Source organism: Poromitra crassiceps (assembly GCF_964638095.1).
Source record: "Poromitra crassiceps genome assembly, chromosome: 3".
Classification (NCBI taxonomy): Eukaryota; Metazoa; Chordata; class Actinopteri; order Beryciformes; family Melamphaidae; genus Poromitra; species Poromitra crassiceps.
Window position 1 is genome coordinate 66,379,226 of NC_139625.1, and position 20,027 is coordinate 66,399,252.

A 20,027-nucleotide genomic window follows, 5' to 3' on the forward strand; every position below is an offset into this window, starting at 1 on the left:
TAAAGTGGGTGCATCTCATTGTAAAATTGGACTTGGCCCAAATTAGGCTTCAAACGACCCAAATTGGGCTTCAAACGACCGACATTGAGCTTCAAACGGCCCAAATTTCACGCGCGTCGGCCCATATCGGCCTGGCCTGCTTGGTATCTAATGCCCAGCCTGAATTATGATCCCAGTCCGCCCCTGTTTTTAACTATATCGCCCAGCCCTACTCATGATATACAGTCTCTAGTGTATGATTCAACTTTTCCCATGTTCTAATCTAGTGTAAAAAAGCAAACAAACTGAAAAAAGAAAAGAAAAAAAGAAACAAAAATCGCAATAAATCGTAATATCGAATCGCAATAATCGTAGAATCGCAATACTTAAGAATCGCAATATAAATTGAATCGGCACCCAAGTATCGTGATAGTATCGAATCGGGAGATAAGTGAATCGGCACAGCCCTACTAGCTATGCTGCTCTCTAACCCCGAGCCCAAATAGTCTTGTTTTATTCAACGTGTCGTCTCTTGTCGTCTCGTCTCTTTTCTTCTGACTCCCTGACACATTTCAATTAGGTCTGAAGACAACATGCCCCCAGGCCAACTCCGGACAAGATGAAATACAAAGGTCTCTCCATCTTATTTATTGCACCTCTGTGCAAACCCATTTGCCGGCCATCCTCTTGGTAAGCCATAATGGCTTCTTCACCGTCAGCGCTTTAAATCCTTTAGACAGCCACTGTCCAGCACACAGCAGGTGAGGCCAGGCCAGATAGACAACCACTGTCCAGCACGCAGCAGGTGAGGCCAGGGCAGAGAGACAGCCACTGTCCAGCACGCAGCAGGTGAGGCCAGTGCAAAGAGACAGCCACTGTCCAGCACGCAGCAGGTGAGGCCAGGGCAGAGAGACAGCCACTGTCCAGCATGCAGCAGGTGAGGCCAGGGCAGATAGACAACCACTGTCCAGCACACGGCAGGTGAGGCCAGGGCAGACAGACAACCACTGTCCAGCACACAGCAGGTGAGGCCAGGGCAAAGAGACAGCCACTGTCCAGCACGCAGCAGGTGAGGCCAGGGCAGAGAGACAGCCACTGTCCAGCATGCAGCAGGTGAGGCCAGGGCAGATAGACAACCACTGTCCAGCACACGGCAGGTGAGGCCAGGGCAGAGAGACAACCACTGTCCAGCACGCAGCAGGTGAGGCCAGGGCAGAGAGACAACCACTGTCCAGCATGCAGCAGGTGAGGCCAGGGCAGATAGACAACCACTGTCCAGCACACAGCAGGTGAGGCCAGGGCAGTTAGACAACCACTGTCCAGCACACAGCAGGTGAGGCCAGGGCAGTTAGACAACCACTGTCCAGCACACGGCAGGTGAGGCCAGGGCAGTTAGACAACCACTGTCCAGCACACGGCAGGTGAGGCCAGGCCAATTAGACAGCCACTGTCCAGCACGCAGCAGGTGAGGCCAGGGCAGAGAGACAGCCACTGTCCAGCATGCAGCAGGTGAGGCCAGGGCAGATAGACAACCACTGTCCAGCACACGGCAGGTGAGGCCAGGGCAGACAGACAACCACTGTCCAGCACACAGCAGGTGAGGCCAGGGCAAAGAGACAGCCACTGTCCAGCACGCAGCAGGTGAGGCCAGGGCAGAGAGACAGCCACTGTCCAGCATGCAGCAGGTGAGGCCAGGGCAGATAGACAACCACTGTCCAGCACACGGCAGGTGAGGCCAGGGCAGAGAGACAACCACTGTCCAGCACGCAGCAGGTGAGGCCAGGGCAGAGAGACAACCACTGTCCAGCATGCAGCAGGTGAGGCCAGGGCAGATAGACAACCACTGTCCAGCACACAGCAGGTGAGGCCAGGGCAGTTAGACAACCACTGTCCAGCACACAGCAGGTGAGGCCAGGGCAGTTAGACAACCACTGTCCAGCACACGGCAGGTGAGGCCAGGGCAGTTAGACAACCACTGTCCAGCACACGGCAGGTGAGGCCAGGCCAGATAGACAGCCACTGTCCAGCACACAGCAGGTGAGGCCAGGGCAGACAGACAGCAAACACATCATATCCTTTGGGAAATTAAAGGTACAACAATTATGGCAGGTGCAGATGGAGTAATCCAAGCAAACACACCTGCACCAACTAAAGTCTAAATAACATGTTTTCAAATGTATTTATTGGCGCACACTGGTGCCGAAGTGGCCTGGGCTTTCATTAGTTCTCCCCCTGCTTATTTTCTCAAGGTTAAGAGCTACCACATCAGCATGGTCCCTGTTTTTCTTGAGCTCGAAATTCTCATTTGCAATGAGAGGCTGGCAAGCAGCAAAAAGGGGAGAAAACAGTAGTCAAGTCAAATCGTGATGGTAGTTGTTTTTCTGTGTTGCATCTACTGTATTTATGTGAAAATATCAATGCATACATACCATATCAACATACACATAAGGGCTTGCCTAGGCACAGGTACTATATATCTCTCTACCCTTCTCACATCTAGTGACCACATCACTCACTCGCCAGCGCCTGTTCTCATCAATCAATAGTGCATTGGCACTACATGGCACAAAGTCAAACAGTGTCCTCTCGCCGAATAAATTGGCAGAAGAAGCTGCCTGGGAGATTAGATTGCATCTCAAGAATGCTAATTCACCGGGAGTCTGGGTCTGGGGATGTCGTGATTAAAGACTCAATTTCCCAGAGGTCAGTGTGGTGTGATCACATATTACTGCTAACTGATGGAGTGTCTCTGACATCTGCACTCTGACGGCATGGCTGTCACAAGCAGTGACACCAATGCCCCTTACACGCAATAGGGAACCAGACGGCTGTCTCAGATTAAATATTCTTGTCAGGATGTTTAAATTCACTCAGTCCAGGAGTTCTTAGGCAACCACATGCTATGCTATCAAACTGCTTATTTGTGGTTTAGTTTATGCAAGGGATGACATGGTGGGAGAGGCCTGCAGCATCTCAGGTCTAAACGGCTAAGCCCTGAAATGCTGACATACAGTACAGTATTATCTTCACATAACAGTGAACGTTGCCATGCATTATCCCTGACATGTGTCCCTGCAGTACAGTATTATCTTCACATAACAGTGAACGTTGCCATGCATTATCCCTGACATGTGTCCCCGCAGTACTACAGTATTATCTTCACATAACAGTGAACGTTGTCATGCATTATCGCTGACATGTGTCCCCGCAGTACAGTATTATCTTCACATAACAGTGAACGTTGCCATGCATTATCCATGACATGTGTCCCCGCAGTAGGGCATTCACAGACTAGTCGACTAGTCGACTAGTAAAACCACTAGTCGACACTGTGCTTAGTAGTCGACTAGTCGTTTTAGCAAAAAAAAAAAAAAAAAAAAAAATCTTTAAAGGCCCATTCTGTCAGTTCTGGCGAGAAATAAATGTGCACAAAGTGTTTTTTATTTGCAATGAGTGAATGCGCCTTGACGTAACTTAAAAATGGCGACCAGGGGCGTTTCTCTCCGACCAGCCGTTCAGAAGATACATGGAAATACCGCAGTTTCAAAGGGGTTAGCATTTCCCGCCACAGCTAGAGGATGTGACGTCTGCGCGCGTTCATGAGCCTCCCTCTTGTCCTGGCTCCGGCGTAAACGAAGAAGACGGCTAAGGAAATGGCTAACGTTACGTTCGTCGCTAGCTGCTAGCAAAATGAAACAACAACACAGACTCCAGAAAAAGTCCACACTAAATAAATAAATAAATATTTATCTAATGAAGCCCGTCTGGCCAGACAGCAGCAATGTGACCGACATCGGGGGGAAACTAGAGTCAGGACTGTGTTTTCGGTTCATGAAGGAAACTTGCTGCTTGTAGCTACTGTAATGTGGTTTTGACCAGATAACGTTAGCTGCTTGCTAATGGATTTTCAAGATTCGAGATTTTTACTGTCACTCCGTAGTACAAGTATCTGACCACCTGGTCAGAAACTCTGCTAACATTACCGTCTTGTGTGAAGTAATGCAACCCACGTTACTACCGTTATGCTTATGGTCATGGAACATTATTGTTTGACTGCAGTTAGCTGCGGTGGTGAGTGCCTATTAGAACCATAACGTTAGCTTGATGCTATACGCGGCTAACTAATGGATTTAGCTATATTTATAGAAATTACCACCAGCCCCACTAATAACGTTACTGTCTTGTGTTGATAATGAATCTAACAGTCGGAAATATGCCTAACGTTAGCCTATTGTCTGTTATGCTTACGGTACATTGTTTGACTGTTCAGTTTGGTCAACTCCAGGCATTACACGGTACCGTACATACAGGGGGAGCAGGCTATTTCCTGGCTTGTGCTAACATGAGTATCCACTTGCCCGCAGCCAGCAAGCTCTGGCTGCAGTGGGACTGCACATAGTTAACGTTAGCTTGATGCTAATCGCGGCTAACTAATATTAATTTACATTTATAGAAATTACCACCAGCCCCACTAATAACGTTACCGTCTTGTGTGGATAATGAATTTAACAGTCCTAAATATGCCTAACGTTACTGTTATGCTTATGAAACATTGTTTGATTGTTCAGTTTGGTCAACTCCAGGCGTACCGTACATACAGGGGGAGCAGGCTATTTCCTGGCTTGTGCTAACATGAGTATCGACTTCCCCGCAGCCAACGCAAGCCAAAACACGGCCAAACATGCCACAATAACGTCCCCTAATTCATCCAGAATCCTTCCTGGGCATCTCGAGGCTGATCTGACCGATAAATTGTCCAGGTTGCCGTTTTCAAGTGACTTTTATGAGTTAACGTTACAAAGCAACCAACAGCAGAGCTGTTGCCAGGCAACTGCTTGTGCGCGTGCGAGTATGGTGCTCGCGCGTCAGCTCGTTCACACGCTGCCTGCAGTTACACTAACGGCCACCGGCGTCAGTAAGAGTGAGTATTGACGGAATACGGAATGGGCCTTTAAGAAAGAACATGAGGTATTTACACGACATACATGGACTATCATATCCCATATCCCATATCCCCCACAAAGAACATCAAAACACAACAAAACAAAACAAGAAAACTGCATAAGATACACAATAATCCAAGAACAAACAAGACTATTGGACAAACAACCAAACAAAAGCAATGCATTCAAAGTAAATACATAGATCTTGCCCTGTTGGCAGCTAGGAAATGCATAGCTTTAAATTGGAAAGCATCCAATCCCCCAGCTGTAGTTCACTGGTGGAATGAACTCTCAAGCTACCATACGTTGGATAACATTTACTACAAGAGCAAAGGCAGATTCTTAGACATCCCCAAAATATGGCAACCACATACAGAGTTTGACTTTAAGAACTTTTTACCCCAGTGTCATTAGGCTTATCAGGATAGGCGCTGAATACATTGTTTTTGTTTGGTTGTTTGTCCAATAGTCTTGTTTATTCTTGGATTATTGTGTATCTTATGCAGTTTTCTTGTTTTTTTTGTTGTGTTTTGATGTTCTTTGTGGGGGATATGGGATATGGGATATGGTCCATGTATGTCGTGTAAATACCTCATGTTCAAAGATAATTTTTTATTTTTTATTTTTTTAAACGACTAGTCGACTAGTCGACTACCTTTAGGGACAACTAGTCGACTAGTAAAATTCACTAGTCGTGAATGCCCTACCCCGCAGTACTACAATATTATCTTCACATAACAGTGAACATTGCCATGCATTATCCATGACATGTGTCCCCGCAGTACTACAATATTATCTTCACATAACAGTGAACGTTGCCATGCATTATCCCTGACATGTGTCCCCGCAGTACAGTATTATCTTCACATAACAATGAACGTTGCCATGCATTATCCCCGACATGTGTTCCCGCATTACAGTATTATCTTCACATAACAGTGAACGTTGCCATGCATTATCCATGACATGTGTCCCCGCGGTACAATATTATCTTCACATAACGCCAACGTTGCCATGCATGATCCCCGACATGTGTCCCCGCGGTACAGTATTATCTTCACATAACAGCGAACGTTGCAATGCATGATCCCTGACGTGTCCCCGCCGAAAGCATTTTGGTCATTTAATACAGTGCTCTGCTCTGTTGGATGTCGAGTTGTGCTGACAACAGAGAGGACAGTAGGTGCTCATGTCTCCTTTTCGCTTTATTACAAGTATATCATGTTAAGTCACAGAGGAAGTGATGTAACACAGAAGTCCCTGGTTTACAATTCATAAATTAAATGACATAATTTGGACCAGGAAGTTCTGTGAATGAACAGGAAGCTCTTGGTCCAGGCAAGATGGAGGGAAGTTAAACATTGCATACTGATTTTGTGATGATAAAGCTGGTTGGAAGATCGGCAAAGTGACCCTTTAAGTAAATGTAATATAAAGAGAAACAGAGAGCATAAAATATATATAAAATAACACTTGAGTCGAGGATATCGAACACTGACATGAAGCTGTCATTCAGGTTGTGAGTATGATTGATGTAACATTCATTACTGGCTTTGTCGATTGATTTATTCATAATATCCCTGTGACCACAGTGATCTAATTAGTCTGCAGTGCATATAAAGTAATGTCTCATCAATAACACAGATTTGGACAGACAGTAAACAAAAACAAAAAAACACACGATATGAAAGACACTGTGGAACTACCTTGAAACACGTGACCCACAGCGCCCCCTCACTTCCCGACAGAATCCCTGCCCCAAAATAAATACTTAAACCGTGAACAGATACGGCTAAAAGCTAAAATGGCGTTCTCGCTTCCTGATTCCTGGCTAGAGGGAAAAGCGAGGAGTGGGCAGCATCGTCACAAGAGCCAGAAGTGAGATTACAGCACATGCACAGAGATTTATTTTGTTGTATTTAAACCTGGAAATGTGCATCTGGCGTACTTCCAGTCTGGTCAGTTGGCTCCCTTTGTTAATTGGCTAGCGTTCCCCATGGCAGTTAGCTGATTGGTGCTCCTGTGGTCACCAGCTTGTAGTAGGCTCCCTTGAGGGCCATGAGCTGATCATGGGAGCCTTTCTCGATCACAAAGCCCCTGGCCATGACGGCGATAATGTCAGAGTTCTGAATGGTGGACAGGCGGTGGGCGATAACGATGCAGGTGCGGCCCTCCCTGGCTTTGTCCAGGGCATCTTGCACGGTCTGTAACACACAGACACACACATGAAGCAATGTACATGGATTACACATGTAGAAACTGAGGGGGGAGTTCCGGTTGTGAAAATTTAGGCAGATGCGGAAGTACCAACATTTGCAGTTCCTCGAATGACCACTTGAGGCAGGCTCCAAAAGGGAGTCATTCCCCATTCACCCCATGTCAAAATGCCCTGACTTTACAGCAGAAATAAACATGTTTACAGCATGGTACAAACAAATAAAAATAAAATTAATATCGAATTTCACCTTTCATGACAACTGTATGGGGGGTGAATGTTTATATAACTTGTTTAGAGTAAAGTAGACGATAAAAAAAGACTGTTTTGGGCATGATTGACAGGTCGCCTGGCCACTGATCGTGCAGCCTGCTGATCAATTATGGCAGGCAGCACTGCGGCTCTTGTCCAAATTTACGCCACTCCTGGCTCCAAATAACCAAGATGGCGATGGTCACAATACCCCAGTCCACAAACCACAAAAAAAAATCCAGCATAGACCCCCCCCCTACACACACACACACACACACACACACACACGGCTTTCATTACAGTAATTTCACAATCAAGCCTTGATTACTATCATTAGAATGTTCCAATGGATCTGTGCACTACAGATGCCTCTTTACTCCGTAGCCTGCTGCAGACACAGGGCTGTGGGTCGTGTTCAGTTTAAAGAGGCTCTACCGGTGGGCTGGTTTGAGCTGTGAGCTGTTGCTGATAATAATAGAGGTGATGAACGATAATGATGTTCATGATAATAGTAATTAGTCCTGCTCTCTGCCCACAGAATATCAAGCAGGATGTGGATATCAAATATGTGGATTCTGGGGGTTTAAAGGTTAAGTTCAACCAAAAATTTAAATTCAGTCATTATCTACTGGCCCCCATGCCAGTGGAAGGTCGGGTGACGTTTTTTAAAAACAAAACATTTGTGGAGATTTCCATTGAAGTGAATGGTGACCAACTTTCAAATGTAAAAAGAAAAAAAGAAAAAAGAAAGAAAAAAGAAAAAAGCCTCCGTACTGCTTGTCTGGCATAATCCAAGTCTCCAGAAGCCCAGACAGGCCAAGTTGACTTGAAAAGACGTCATTTACACCCTGTTTTTAGCTGAAATCTTCACTGTAGCCATGAGCTGAAAATGAAAACAGGACTTTCAGCTCACGGCTACAGTGCAGATTTCAGCTAAAACGAGGGGGTAAATGATGTATTTTCAAGTCAACTTGGTATCTCGGGGCTTCTGGAGACTTGGATTACGCCAGACGAGCAGTATGGAGACATGTTGGACTCTATCTTCCGACAGGCGCTATCCCCTAATAGCGCTTGCGGACCTGTTTGTGCGTGCCTTAAGGCAGGGAAGATAGCATTCCGCCTTGCCAGGTGTTCTGCCGAGTTTTGCTCCCCCGCCAATCAGCAAAAAAAGCATCCCCACCTCACGGGAGCATACTTGTAATGATTTATACAGAAATTTAACTGTTTAAAAGTGATATAATTGTCTGGTAGACGTGACCTCCCTGATTTCTAAGTTAAAACAGCCCCGAAATATGTTGGGGATGCAATTCTCGGCCGGGATGTGCGCAAACGGGATTTGGGCGGTCTTAACTACCCGAATTATTCACAGGCGTGGCCAGGCAAGGCTGGGCATTACGTCAATCAAACCAATCAGATTCCCGTCTTGCAATGGCTGTTTGCGCGAGGCATGCAATAGGCTGTAATTCTCTCCATGCATAATAGAGTGTCACTCGTGCGAGGACAGAGAGAGCTTATTGACAGATCGTCTGTGGTGCCAACGACCCTCTGGGTGGTTATGAAGGTAAATAGCCTATGTCCATTGTCCAACAAGTTTTCTCAATTCATTTCCCTCTTTGCGATGTGATAAAAGTTTGTCAGTGAGTTATAGTTGATTGCCTCACTGAATTATCTGCTAATACCCAATTTTAGCAGCATAATTTGATGTCCTGGCATGGCAAGGCTGTGCCTAATGACATATCCAAAATGGATTTTACTTGCACTGCGCGGAGATTATGGTGCGCAACCCAGCGCAGAGAGGTATTTGCGCGTAAGAGGTCCTTTTCAAAGCTCTTAGCGCAAAGTAATTACGCGCTGCTGACGATAGCATAACGCCATCTATCACCACATTTTAGTGCTGAAACGCCTGCTTTGGCTTGTGGCAGCCAATGCCAAGTACAATTATTACAGGCATGCGCTTGTGTCCGCCCCCAATTTGCATTGCACACGGCGTTAAACGAGCGCAAACGCTAAATTAGCGCTTTTGGGAAGATAGAGCCCGTTGTGTTTTTTGTGTGTGTTTTTTTTATGTTTGAAAGTTGGTCACCATTCACTTCAAGCATTTAGGAGAATGCTATAACTCTGTTTCCCTGGAAAACTCCAATCTCAAATCTTTTGTGGACTAAAAAACTTCCCCCAACCTTTCACCTTTAATGCTCCACCGGTTGATGAGGATATTAAAAAAGTGTTGAGTGTTGATTGCGCTGCACCTTCTCGCTCTCGGTGTCCAGGGCAGATGTGGCCTCGTCCAGCAGTAGGATCTTGGGGTCACGTATGATCGCCCTGGCAATGGCGATGCGCTGTTTCTGACCGCGGGACAGCTGAGAACCCTGGGAGCCTACGTTGGTCTCATATTTCTGATGCAACAAAGGTCCAAAAGAAAGATTTACATTACAATAGAATGAATTGCTGAATGTACAAAATCTTAGGGACATCTCCCTGGTACAGTAGCTGCAGTCCCTAATCTGCACAATCCACATCTCAGTTGTCACAAAGATTAAAAATCCTTCTGCAACTCATCTGCTTGTTTTGATCTAACTGTGGAATGGTTTACCTGATCCAATTAGAAGCTTACAAAAATAATTTCAATAAAACAAAAGAACATTTAAATAACATTGGAAGTAATGATCAGTATGATCATGTAAGGCGTACATTTTAATTGTCGGTATAGGTAATTCTATATCAGTGGTGCTTAACTGGTCTAGCCTCAGCACCCACATTTTTCCTTGGTCATTAGGTTGTGACCCAAATTTCGTATTTGTTTTTGACCACTCAAATTTATTTCACCAAAAATAGTGCAGTAATAGGTTACACAATGCCTTCATGCACTGTTAAAAACATTAAATAAACAAAAAAGTGCAACAAAATTGCAACTAGGGCTAAAAACCCAATGTAATAAAAAGGCAGACTTACATGTATCTTGAATTACAGGCCTATAATGTTTTTTAAACAACTGGTGATGCTCATCAAGTTTCAAGAATCATTCACTAAAACAATTCGAGACAACAACATGGGGATATTTGGATTTCTTTCCCCCACGGGCATCTGCAAACCCACTCAAAATGGCCCTGCGACCCACATTTGTGTCCCGACCCAGCAGTTGAGAAACTCTGTTCTATATGGTCTACAGCTGTAGGTAATTGTCATGGTGCATTATGCATACGAAATTGTGTTCTCATATAATATTTGTATTTGTATTGACAGTGTACTGTTACAGTACAGTATGTCGTTTTAAAGTTAATGGCTTAATAGAATATGCAAAGGTAACCTGAATTGAGGATTTTTTTTTAAATGTATGGTATATTGGTGTTGATGACTGTAAGATTGAATGATTGGGTGGTATGGCATATGGTATGGTATATGCATTATTATCCGTATAGTGTTGTGTATTATGTCATCAATGTGTGTGAATGTTGAATGTATGCGTTTTCGATACTTGTATAGCCTACTGTATTATGTGTTTGTTATCTGTATTAAATGTTTTTTATGCTATGGACTCTTGGAAGAAGAGCCCTAGGAGACAAATAAACAATCAATGAATCTAGACCTCGTGGTTTGTGATTGGTATAGATTTAATAAGTGAAATCAATAATGGATTCACCTCCAGTGTATGTAATCAAAAGAGTAAGCTACACACTAAATACCCTAATATTATGTATATTCAGAGCAGAAAAATACTGTATTGAATAGAATAGTGGAGTATTTGTCTGTCATCAAGTGATTTCTAAGAGCATAATGTGAAGCTCTGTAATCCCATATACAAAGCGTAGGCAGAAAACCTTGGTGCTTCAGCAGTACACTTATCTAACAATGGCTTAACTGTATGTGTGTAATTACTCACTAGCCCTGTTTGAAACCGTTCCCTAGAAATAGTGAACTATATTGTGTTCGCCATTTTTGAAGTGTCCGAATTCTCAACTGTTTTGATTCACAATAGTCCACTATAAAATACCCACAATGCACTGCAATTTCTAGTGAACAGCGAATGTACCCTACACGTTCTTCCATCGACCACAATGCAATGCGGTCGTGTTTACCAAGAGTGAGATAGTGTCCGAAACTCGTTTGATCATTCCCCAAATAGTTCACTATATGATAAACACATGGGGAATAGTGAGTGAGTGAATGAGTGAACCACGGCTACACGGCTAGTACCTCGGGAAGTGACATGACAAAGTTGTGCAGCTGGGCTTTCTTGGCGGCGGAGATGACATCATCCATGCTGATCTGGCGTGAGTTGTCGCCGTACTTGATGTTGTCTGCGATGCTGCAGTCAAACAGGATGGGCTCCTGGGACACGATGCCAATCTTGGAACGCAGGAAGGGGACGTTGACACGAGATGACTCGTGGCCGTCAATCAACTGCAGGAAACAATCGATATGACCATTAGTACGAAAGCAATATAACAATGGAAATACAATCAGCTTAATGAGTCATCATAAGTAAGTTCGCTCTTGTTATAACTCTTAACGACGTGAAGGTGATATCGCCCTTGTCAAATCTCCACCAGAGCACACAGACTACTGTGTGTTCCCAAACCACTTCCAACCCAATGAAGGCCATTTGCATCTTGGCAGTGCTCCCTCTCTGTCTCAAAGGCAAACCTGCAACCTAGGTGAAGTGCCTTGAAAACATTTTCTAATATAAAGCCCAGAGTCAGCATAAAACTCTGATTAATAAATCGATCAAAGTGCTATGAGAGTCAAAAACACTTCAATCACCTCGTACACTAAATGCACAGCAATTAAGTCTTTGACATTGGTGCTGAGATATATTGACAGCCTACCGGTTTCACAGCACTCAGTATGCAAGGCCGATAGGACTTCATTTACAGTGCAAAGACAGCCTACTGTGGAGAGCAGAGTACACATATCACTCACATTCCAAAATGGCGTTGCAACCATTTGAAATGTGACACCTGCAGCAGTGACAAAATGACTGCTGGCTTAACGTTAAAAGTCTCTCTATCTTACCAGACTCTAGAGGATGTAATCAATCAGTGAACATCTGCACATTTCGTTTAAATGTATGACAGAAAATGTGACCACATAATGTGAATATCCGAAATGCAGGATGGCAGGGGCAGCCCACCCTACACTGCCTCTGCCACCTTGCATTTCAAACCATCTGTTCCCCTGTTTCTCCACCTAATGTCACACAGGGTTTCTCATCGGTCCATGCACTACCGTGGCATGACACGTAAATAAAAATATTCATTCATTCATGTATGATATGCAGTGTTGGGAGTACCTTTGCAGTAACTAGTAATCTAATTACTTTTTCAAATTTAGTAACTCAAATTCACATGCTGCAGCTGCAGCCAGAGCCCCAGAGGTTAATGACCTTCAGCAGACTATAAGCCTCCTCAATAAGCAAAAAGTTCTAGTATCCCATGCAGGTACAATGATACTGTATGTCAAATTGGACAGTATGTCACACTGTGCCACAGCAACACTAACATAATGTGCATTAATAAGACCACCGAATCATTCTTTTAAAAGTAACACAAAAGTTACATTCCCTTGTAAGACAGTCATTTTAAAGCAATTCAATTACTTTTTGAGAGAAGTTACTAGTATCTGTAACTAATTATGAATTTTCAGTAACTTGACCAACACTGTTCATTGTATGATATGTTATGTATAGGCTATGTATGAGTATGTCTACTGGTGACCTTTTGATGTTGTTGTGATGAAATGCCTTGAAATACCTTGCTGCAAACCAATTTCCGCACGGGGACAAATAAAACATCTATCCTATCATCCTCACCACTTTACCGCCATCAGGATCGTAAAACCTCTCCAGCAGCTGCACACTGGTGCTCTTCCCGCAGCCACTGCTGCCCACGAAGGCCAGCGTCTGGCCAGGCTTCACCGACACGTTCAGCCCATTCAGCACTTGGATGTCCGGCCGCGTGGGGTAGGTGAACTTGCAGTCGATGAACTCAATGTTCCCTGCAAAGTCGTCCTGGGAACAAGGGAGAGGGAGTGAGAGGTTGGAGTGTGTGGTTCTGTGTGTGTTAGGCTGCCACCTCCTGTCCACAAAAGACAGGTCAGGCCCTCTGTGGAAGACAACATATGACATAGAGTTTTTGTTTTTTCTTTCACAATTAAATTATTAACGCAAGCACAAAACAAATTATCACAATTTTAGACCAGAGACAAAATTATAAAATCATTAAACTACAAACAGTATCTTCTATATTTTAGAGATATTGAATGGTGAGCTTCAGGCAATGATTAATTTTTCACTTTTTTGGATGCATAGGATTTTGAAAATGAACTCTGTAAATACACAGTTGTTACCATAAATACCCTCTACTAATACTGCACATTGGGCTGGGAATATATTGATATTATATCGATATTGTGATATGAGACTAGATATCATAGATGTTGGATATTTTACTATCATGATATGGCATTAAGTGTTGTCTTTTCCTGGTTCCTGCATTACAGTAAAGTGATGTCATTTTCTGAATGATTATTTATAAAAAATCAAATCAAATAAATCTCATTGTGTGAATATTTTGTGAAAGCACCAATAGTCAGGGAAGGAAGCCCTGTCTTTGGATTTCATTTTGATTTTGATCAGTCTTGTCTCAAGCACTAAACGTGCTTGAGACATCTCACATGTGGCTTTGAATTAAACTGAACTAAACATTTAACCCACTTCGTAGAATTTCTTTTTTTTAAGGTCCATATCACCCATCCCTAACTGCATACACATTAAACAAGCTATGCCCTTTCATTTTATCAACATGGATACAAAGAACTATATTTTCCCCATACCATATCATTAAGCAAATTAACACCACTTTCATATTGTTAGTATTATAACTAAGTATTGACAGTATTAAAAATCCTTCTTTAACTCTTCTCCTCTCTCCATGTAGGCTACATCTTCCTGAAATCAATGGGGAATCATACAGTACTTTCCACCTGGGTTTCACTTTGAAAGAGCAGGTGGTCTGTATTCATTGTGTAGGCTCAGTGTGCAGCACGCAGATAGCCTCATACCCATTTGTCTCCCTCGTTGCTGTAGACGCTAATCTTTGGCACGTGGTCAAGCAGCTGGAAGAAGCGTGCGGCTGAGATCTTGGCCTTGGCGTAGTCCGGCGTGTACGAGGAGGCTCTGCCAAGCGCTGTGCCGCTGGTGACGATGGCCGAGATTACCCTGGCAGAGAGACGAGAGGGATACGGTGAGAGGATATACTGCACAGCAATGCTTCTCCACGGGGGGTCCACCAGGGGCTCTTGAGGGGGTCACCAGGGGTTCTAATTGATGAATTGTTTAACGTCATTAACTAGCGGAATAGCCGTCCCTGTGTGACTGGCCATTTAGTCAGGCCTCGCTCACAGGCGCTCACAGGCGCTCACAGGCCTCTCCCCAGAGGGTTGTCATAGTCCACCTCTAACTCTGCTCAGCTGTGCTCCTCCATTCAGGTGTCTTCCATCAGTAGCCACTCAATGGAGCTCTCCATGGTGCTGAACCTGTGTTCATTTTTTTTGACGATTTAGTCCGCCCTAATTAACTAATTCAAAGATCCGGCTGCGTTAGGTCACCCGCAGGGGTGCTCTTTACACTTCCTGAAAGATTCAGCGTGATCACACTTAAAGAATGGCATAGCTGTGGCCGAACACAATTTCTGCTCACTCACTCACTCACACACTCTCTCACACACACACACACACACACACACACACACACACACACACACACACACACACACACACACACACACACACACACACACACACACACACACTCTCTCGCTCTCTTTCTCACACACACACACACACACACACACACACACACACACACACACACACACACACACACACACACACACACACACACACACACACACACAGAATTTGCATTCTTATTATAGGATTAGAGAATGTAGAAAATGACTGTTTTGATCATCTCTTCCTACAGATAGTCATGGAATTCTGGGCGAAGTGATAGATTATCTAACCTTTGGTCAGACTCCAAGAGACAAAATCTCAATGGTAGATTGTCCAAATGGGGGTCCGTGGCTGGACTAAAATAGGGGTCCTTGATATGAAAAAGGTTGAGAATCACTGCTGTACAGGATCCTTCACTGTAACTCGATAACACCCCCCCCATCACCACACCCCCACACACCCCTCTCACCGGAAGACGAGGCTGAAGTGGAGACCCTCCTGCCGCACCAGGTAACCCCCAAACCTGTAGGAGGCACTGTTGGCCATGAAGATGATGCACTGGGCGAAGCCGTAGCAGGCGCCGTACACGTTGGCCTTCTGCTTGGCGGCGCGGTACGGTGCATCCAGCTGTGCCTCGTACATCTCTACAAAACGCTTCTCCTTCCCCAGGCCGGCGATGGTGCGGATGTTGTTCAGGGCCTCTCCTGAAATCTGCACAAGACACGACAGATTGATTCACACCGAGATGTTGACTGACAGACTGATAACAGAGTTGCCACGGGCAATACCAGAGGAAATGCCAGTTTTGAACGTTTCACAGGGGGGTGAGGTAGGAGCTAAGACAGTTTTTGGCATGCGTTTTAAGAGGGAGAATAAGATATACACACTGACACTCCCAGTCAAAAGTTTGGACACCCCACTATGTTTTTTTATGTCTTTTAAAGCCATTTTGATCTAAAGGCATTATGCTTAAATGCTTAGAAATTAGTTTCTTATAAAAATAGTGAAGTTGATGCCTATGTATTTCTTTCCAAAGCCTTTCCATCTAGTCAAAGAGTGGCTACAATATAATATAATTTTAATTTGTTTGACAGTTTTTTGGTCACTGCATAATTCAACTTGTGTTATTTCACGTTAGTTTTGAAGTCTTTACTATTATTCTAGAACGTGAAAAATTGTAAAAATGAAGAAAATCGTGGTGTGTCCAAACTTGACTGGTATTTGGAGATAAGATTGCTCTATTCTTATCTATATCCAATTCTCTGCTGCTGCAATAACCCAATTTCCCCCATAGGGATCAATCAATCTACTCTATTTGGAGGACCAGACGTGTGGGATTTACCGCATCAGGACAATTAAGATAGCGTAGGCCTAAGGCAAGTTAAAAGTACTTAAATTGACTTTCTAAATACTTTCCTTTGCTTGTGAAATGTCTGGCACTCACTGCATCGTCATATGTGGCAAATCATGCCTATCTGTTGAAGACTAAATTAAACTTATAACAGCTCTGTTACATTTGGTGGAGACTTTTATCCAGCAAGTGCCTTTCAGTACCATGACGGCATACATTTTAGCATGCGTCACCCCAATGGGAATCAAACCCTGTCAGGGATGTTTCTAGGGAGTGGCCAGGGGTGGCACACCCCTTCCCCCCTCCTGAAATCTGATTGGCCTCCCGAGCTGCCACCCAAAATCCTGAGGGTGCTGGCGTCTGTTGCCGACATTACTGTCTTTCAGTGGCTGCAGCGGGCTAGAGTGAAGATACTGGCATCATATTAAACTAGAAGACCTAAGGCATCCACTGCTACCAACCTTGTCATGCTAACTGGCTGGCAAGGGGGCTAAATAACGCTGTTAGGCTACATTTTGGCAAGGGGAAATCTGTCTACATCCTTCCTAAATGTCAGTGCCACCCTTGCTTGAGTCTGTGCCCCACTTGGGCCACCCCCATCAAAATGGCCTGGACACGCCACTGAACCCTGTCGGAAGGGAAGTGGCCGTAGCTTTGGATAGGAAGGTGGTAGAAAGTCAGGATTCAAGGTGTGGGTAAGGGGGGTGGCTAGGGGGATATGGGTGGGAGGCAAGGTGTGTGTCCTGGTCGCTGCACTAGTACTTCCTCTGGTCGGTCAGGGAACCTGTTTGGGGGGAAGGAAATTGGGGGAAATAGCATGATCCTCCCACACACTCCGTCCTGCCGGTGAAACTCCTCGCTATCAGGTGAAAATAAGCGGCTGGCAATTGCACATGTATCGGAGGAAGCATGTGCTAGTCTACAACTCTTCCCAGATCGGCAGAGGGGGTGGAGCAACGGCCAGGACAGCAGGGGGAATTGGACAAGTACAATTGTGGAGAAAATGGTGTTTTGTTACCCGTCCGGCGGTCTCCAAGGCCTGCTTGTCCTGCTTGGCAAAGCCTGTGAGCATCCTGGCCTGGAAGGCTCCTGACAGGGCGATGAAGGGCAGGAAGCACAGGATGACCATTGTCAGCTTCCAGCTGAAGTAGAAGGAGATGATGATGGCCACGCCGATGTTGGTCAGAGAGTTGACGATCATGCCGATCTGTGAGCCTGTGGCCTGGATGGAGGAGGACGTTATTCCACTCAACATGACACATCATTAGATAGATTCTCTGTAAGGAGACACATGTGCAAAAGCATCTCTGTAACTGCAGCAAATTGAGCTTTCCTAAGTCCCGCCCTTTTTTGCTCTGTGCTCCAATAACAGTTGAGCAAGCTTGTAGCAGCCTATGGAGCCAGCCTAGAGTGCGTGATGTCACAATTCACTCTATAGAAAGTCAGGTTGCAAGCACACTCGAAAATATTTAAAAACTCACTGGGTGCAGGGCAAGCACGAGATATGAAAAAGAGAAAAAGCCAGCACTCCAAATGTCTTTTTTGTTGATTTATTTACCTCATACACCTGGGCAGCAGCAACGAACGTTTCAGTCAAAGACCTTCCTCAGCGCTGAGGAAGGTCTTTGACTGAAACGTTCGTTGCTGCTGCCCAGGTGTATGAGGTAAATAAATCAACAAAAAAGACATTTGGAGTGCTGGCTTTTTCTCTTTTTCACAATTCACTCTATAGCAGACTTTCCAGGCTGCACTTTTTACAACATTCACACATGTTAAAACTGGGACAGTTCACACAACTTTAACACTAGATACATAAAAGCCTTCAGCTACTTCTGCTCGCACTCACAATCACAAATACATTCAATGGTGAATAATATGTGATTAGCAAAAGAACCAAGTTGCAGATACTTTTCCTGGTTTGTTTTAGCCGATTTAAGAGCCAGATGGGCAGGGTTTACCATAAGACAATGAAATCAGGGTCAGAAAGTTTAGACAATCAATCAACAATTAAGTACAATTAATAAACTCTCCTGACAACTTGCATGATAATATCTGAATTGTCCCTTTACAGTAAACCCCACCCATCTGGAACACCTGCACAAACTCTAAAAACTATTTGCAAATATTATTTGACACAGGTCTGCTTAGCAGTTATAGTAAGTGATCATGCAGTGTATATGAGCACTGCAATGACAAAACATTTTACAGTCATTTCTATGTGGCATTTCTTGTTCAATGGTGGCCTCTATTGTTCAGCATGGTCATGACAACAACACTGTCCACTGTAGAGTGAGACCAAAGAACTTACATTGATAAGAACCGAAACCTAATAGGTTGTTCCATTGCAACATGGACAGCATGACATTTGTTTGCAACACTCGCCCTACTCTGCCTCGATTGGCTGTCATGGTTCTGTGTTGTTGTTCCATTGGCATTTTCAGAACAAAATGGAGGCAGCGCTGTTGTAAAAGAAAAAGTGCCAGAGCATATACTCTCTTGCTTTCTAATACTCTTTGGTGGTGAGACCCTAGCTCTACATTTCCACATTTCCTATTGTCTGGATATTTGGAACATACAGTATTGAAGGTAAGGAGTTTCTATTCTGTGTAAAAAAATAAAATAATAATAAGCAGTTTGGAGGATTATGAATTTAATGAGCTGGAAGTATCTCTTATGAGACAAGTTAACTGACAAGTTGAGATGAGTATATATCACAGTGAGGTTGTAACTCACCCCTTGGACCTGTGAGGCGTCAGTGGCGAGGCGTGTGGTCAGACCTCCGGGGCTGTTCCTGTGGTCGTCAAACCAGCCGATCTCCTGTCCCAGCATGGCATGGAAGCCCAGCCGCCGCAACCTGCGTGTCAGCAGCTCTCCAGACTTGGAGAAGGCGTAGCCCTGCAGAAGCAAACAGAAAGCACTTTCATTTTCATTTTTTTTCTATAATTTATTTTTTCTCTCCAATTTCTCCCCAGTTGTACTTGCTCTATCCTCCCTGCTGATCTTAAGAGAGTTGTAGACTAGCACATGCTTCCTCTGCTAGCTACATGTGCAGTCGCCCACCACTCCTTTTCACCTGACAGCGAGGTGTTTCACGGCAGGATGTAGCACGTGGAAGGATCACGTTATTCCCCCAGCTCCCCTCCCCCGCCCCGGACAGGTGCCCTGACCGACCAGAGGAGGCGCTAGTGCAGGGACTAGGACACATACCCTTAATCCAACTTCCCACCTGTCGACATGACCAATTGACCTTTTTCACAGCAGCCATTTTGTGTCTAAAATGCAAGAAGTAACACAGGTGCATGCAGAACATTAACAAGGGTGTCCATCTTCCAATCCATTTAGGTGTTCCAGTGCTGAGGCCCTCATTAATGTTTTGCTTGCACCTGTATTGCTTCCTACCTTTTAGATACAAAATGGCTGCTGTGAAAAAGGCAGAGTGGGCCTGTATGGACACCAAGCCAGCAGTAACACAGGGGCTTGAACCTACAACCCTTGTGTCGGTATGCAGGGAATCTACCACTGCACTACCCCGACATGCTGAAAGCACTTTTATTTCATG

General features: G+C 44.6%; 1 protein-coding gene across 1 annotated transcript in view; it reads right to left on the reverse strand.

Annotated features, from left to right (window-relative positions):
- Positions 1 to 6,925: 6,925 nt before the first annotated feature.
- Positions 6,926 to 20,027, reverse strand: part of LOC310773991 (bile salt export pump-like) — a gene marked incomplete at both ends in the record, with an annotated part of 33,741 nt that continues 20,639 nt past the window's right edge. The window contains 8 exons of the mRNA XM_083634037.1: positions 6,926 to 7,126; positions 9,636 to 9,782; positions 11,581 to 11,787; positions 13,196 to 13,393; positions 14,446 to 14,602; positions 15,587 to 15,828; positions 17,487 to 17,690; positions 19,202 to 19,363. Of these exons, the coding sequence (XP_083490163.1) occupies positions 6,926 to 7,126; positions 9,636 to 9,782; positions 11,581 to 11,787; positions 13,196 to 13,393; positions 14,446 to 14,602; positions 15,587 to 15,828; positions 17,487 to 17,690; positions 19,202 to 19,363 (1,518 nt within the window). The remainder of the gene's footprint in view (positions 7,127 to 9,635; positions 9,783 to 11,580; positions 11,788 to 13,195; positions 13,394 to 14,445; positions 14,603 to 15,586; positions 15,829 to 17,486; positions 17,691 to 19,201; positions 19,364 to 20,027) is intronic.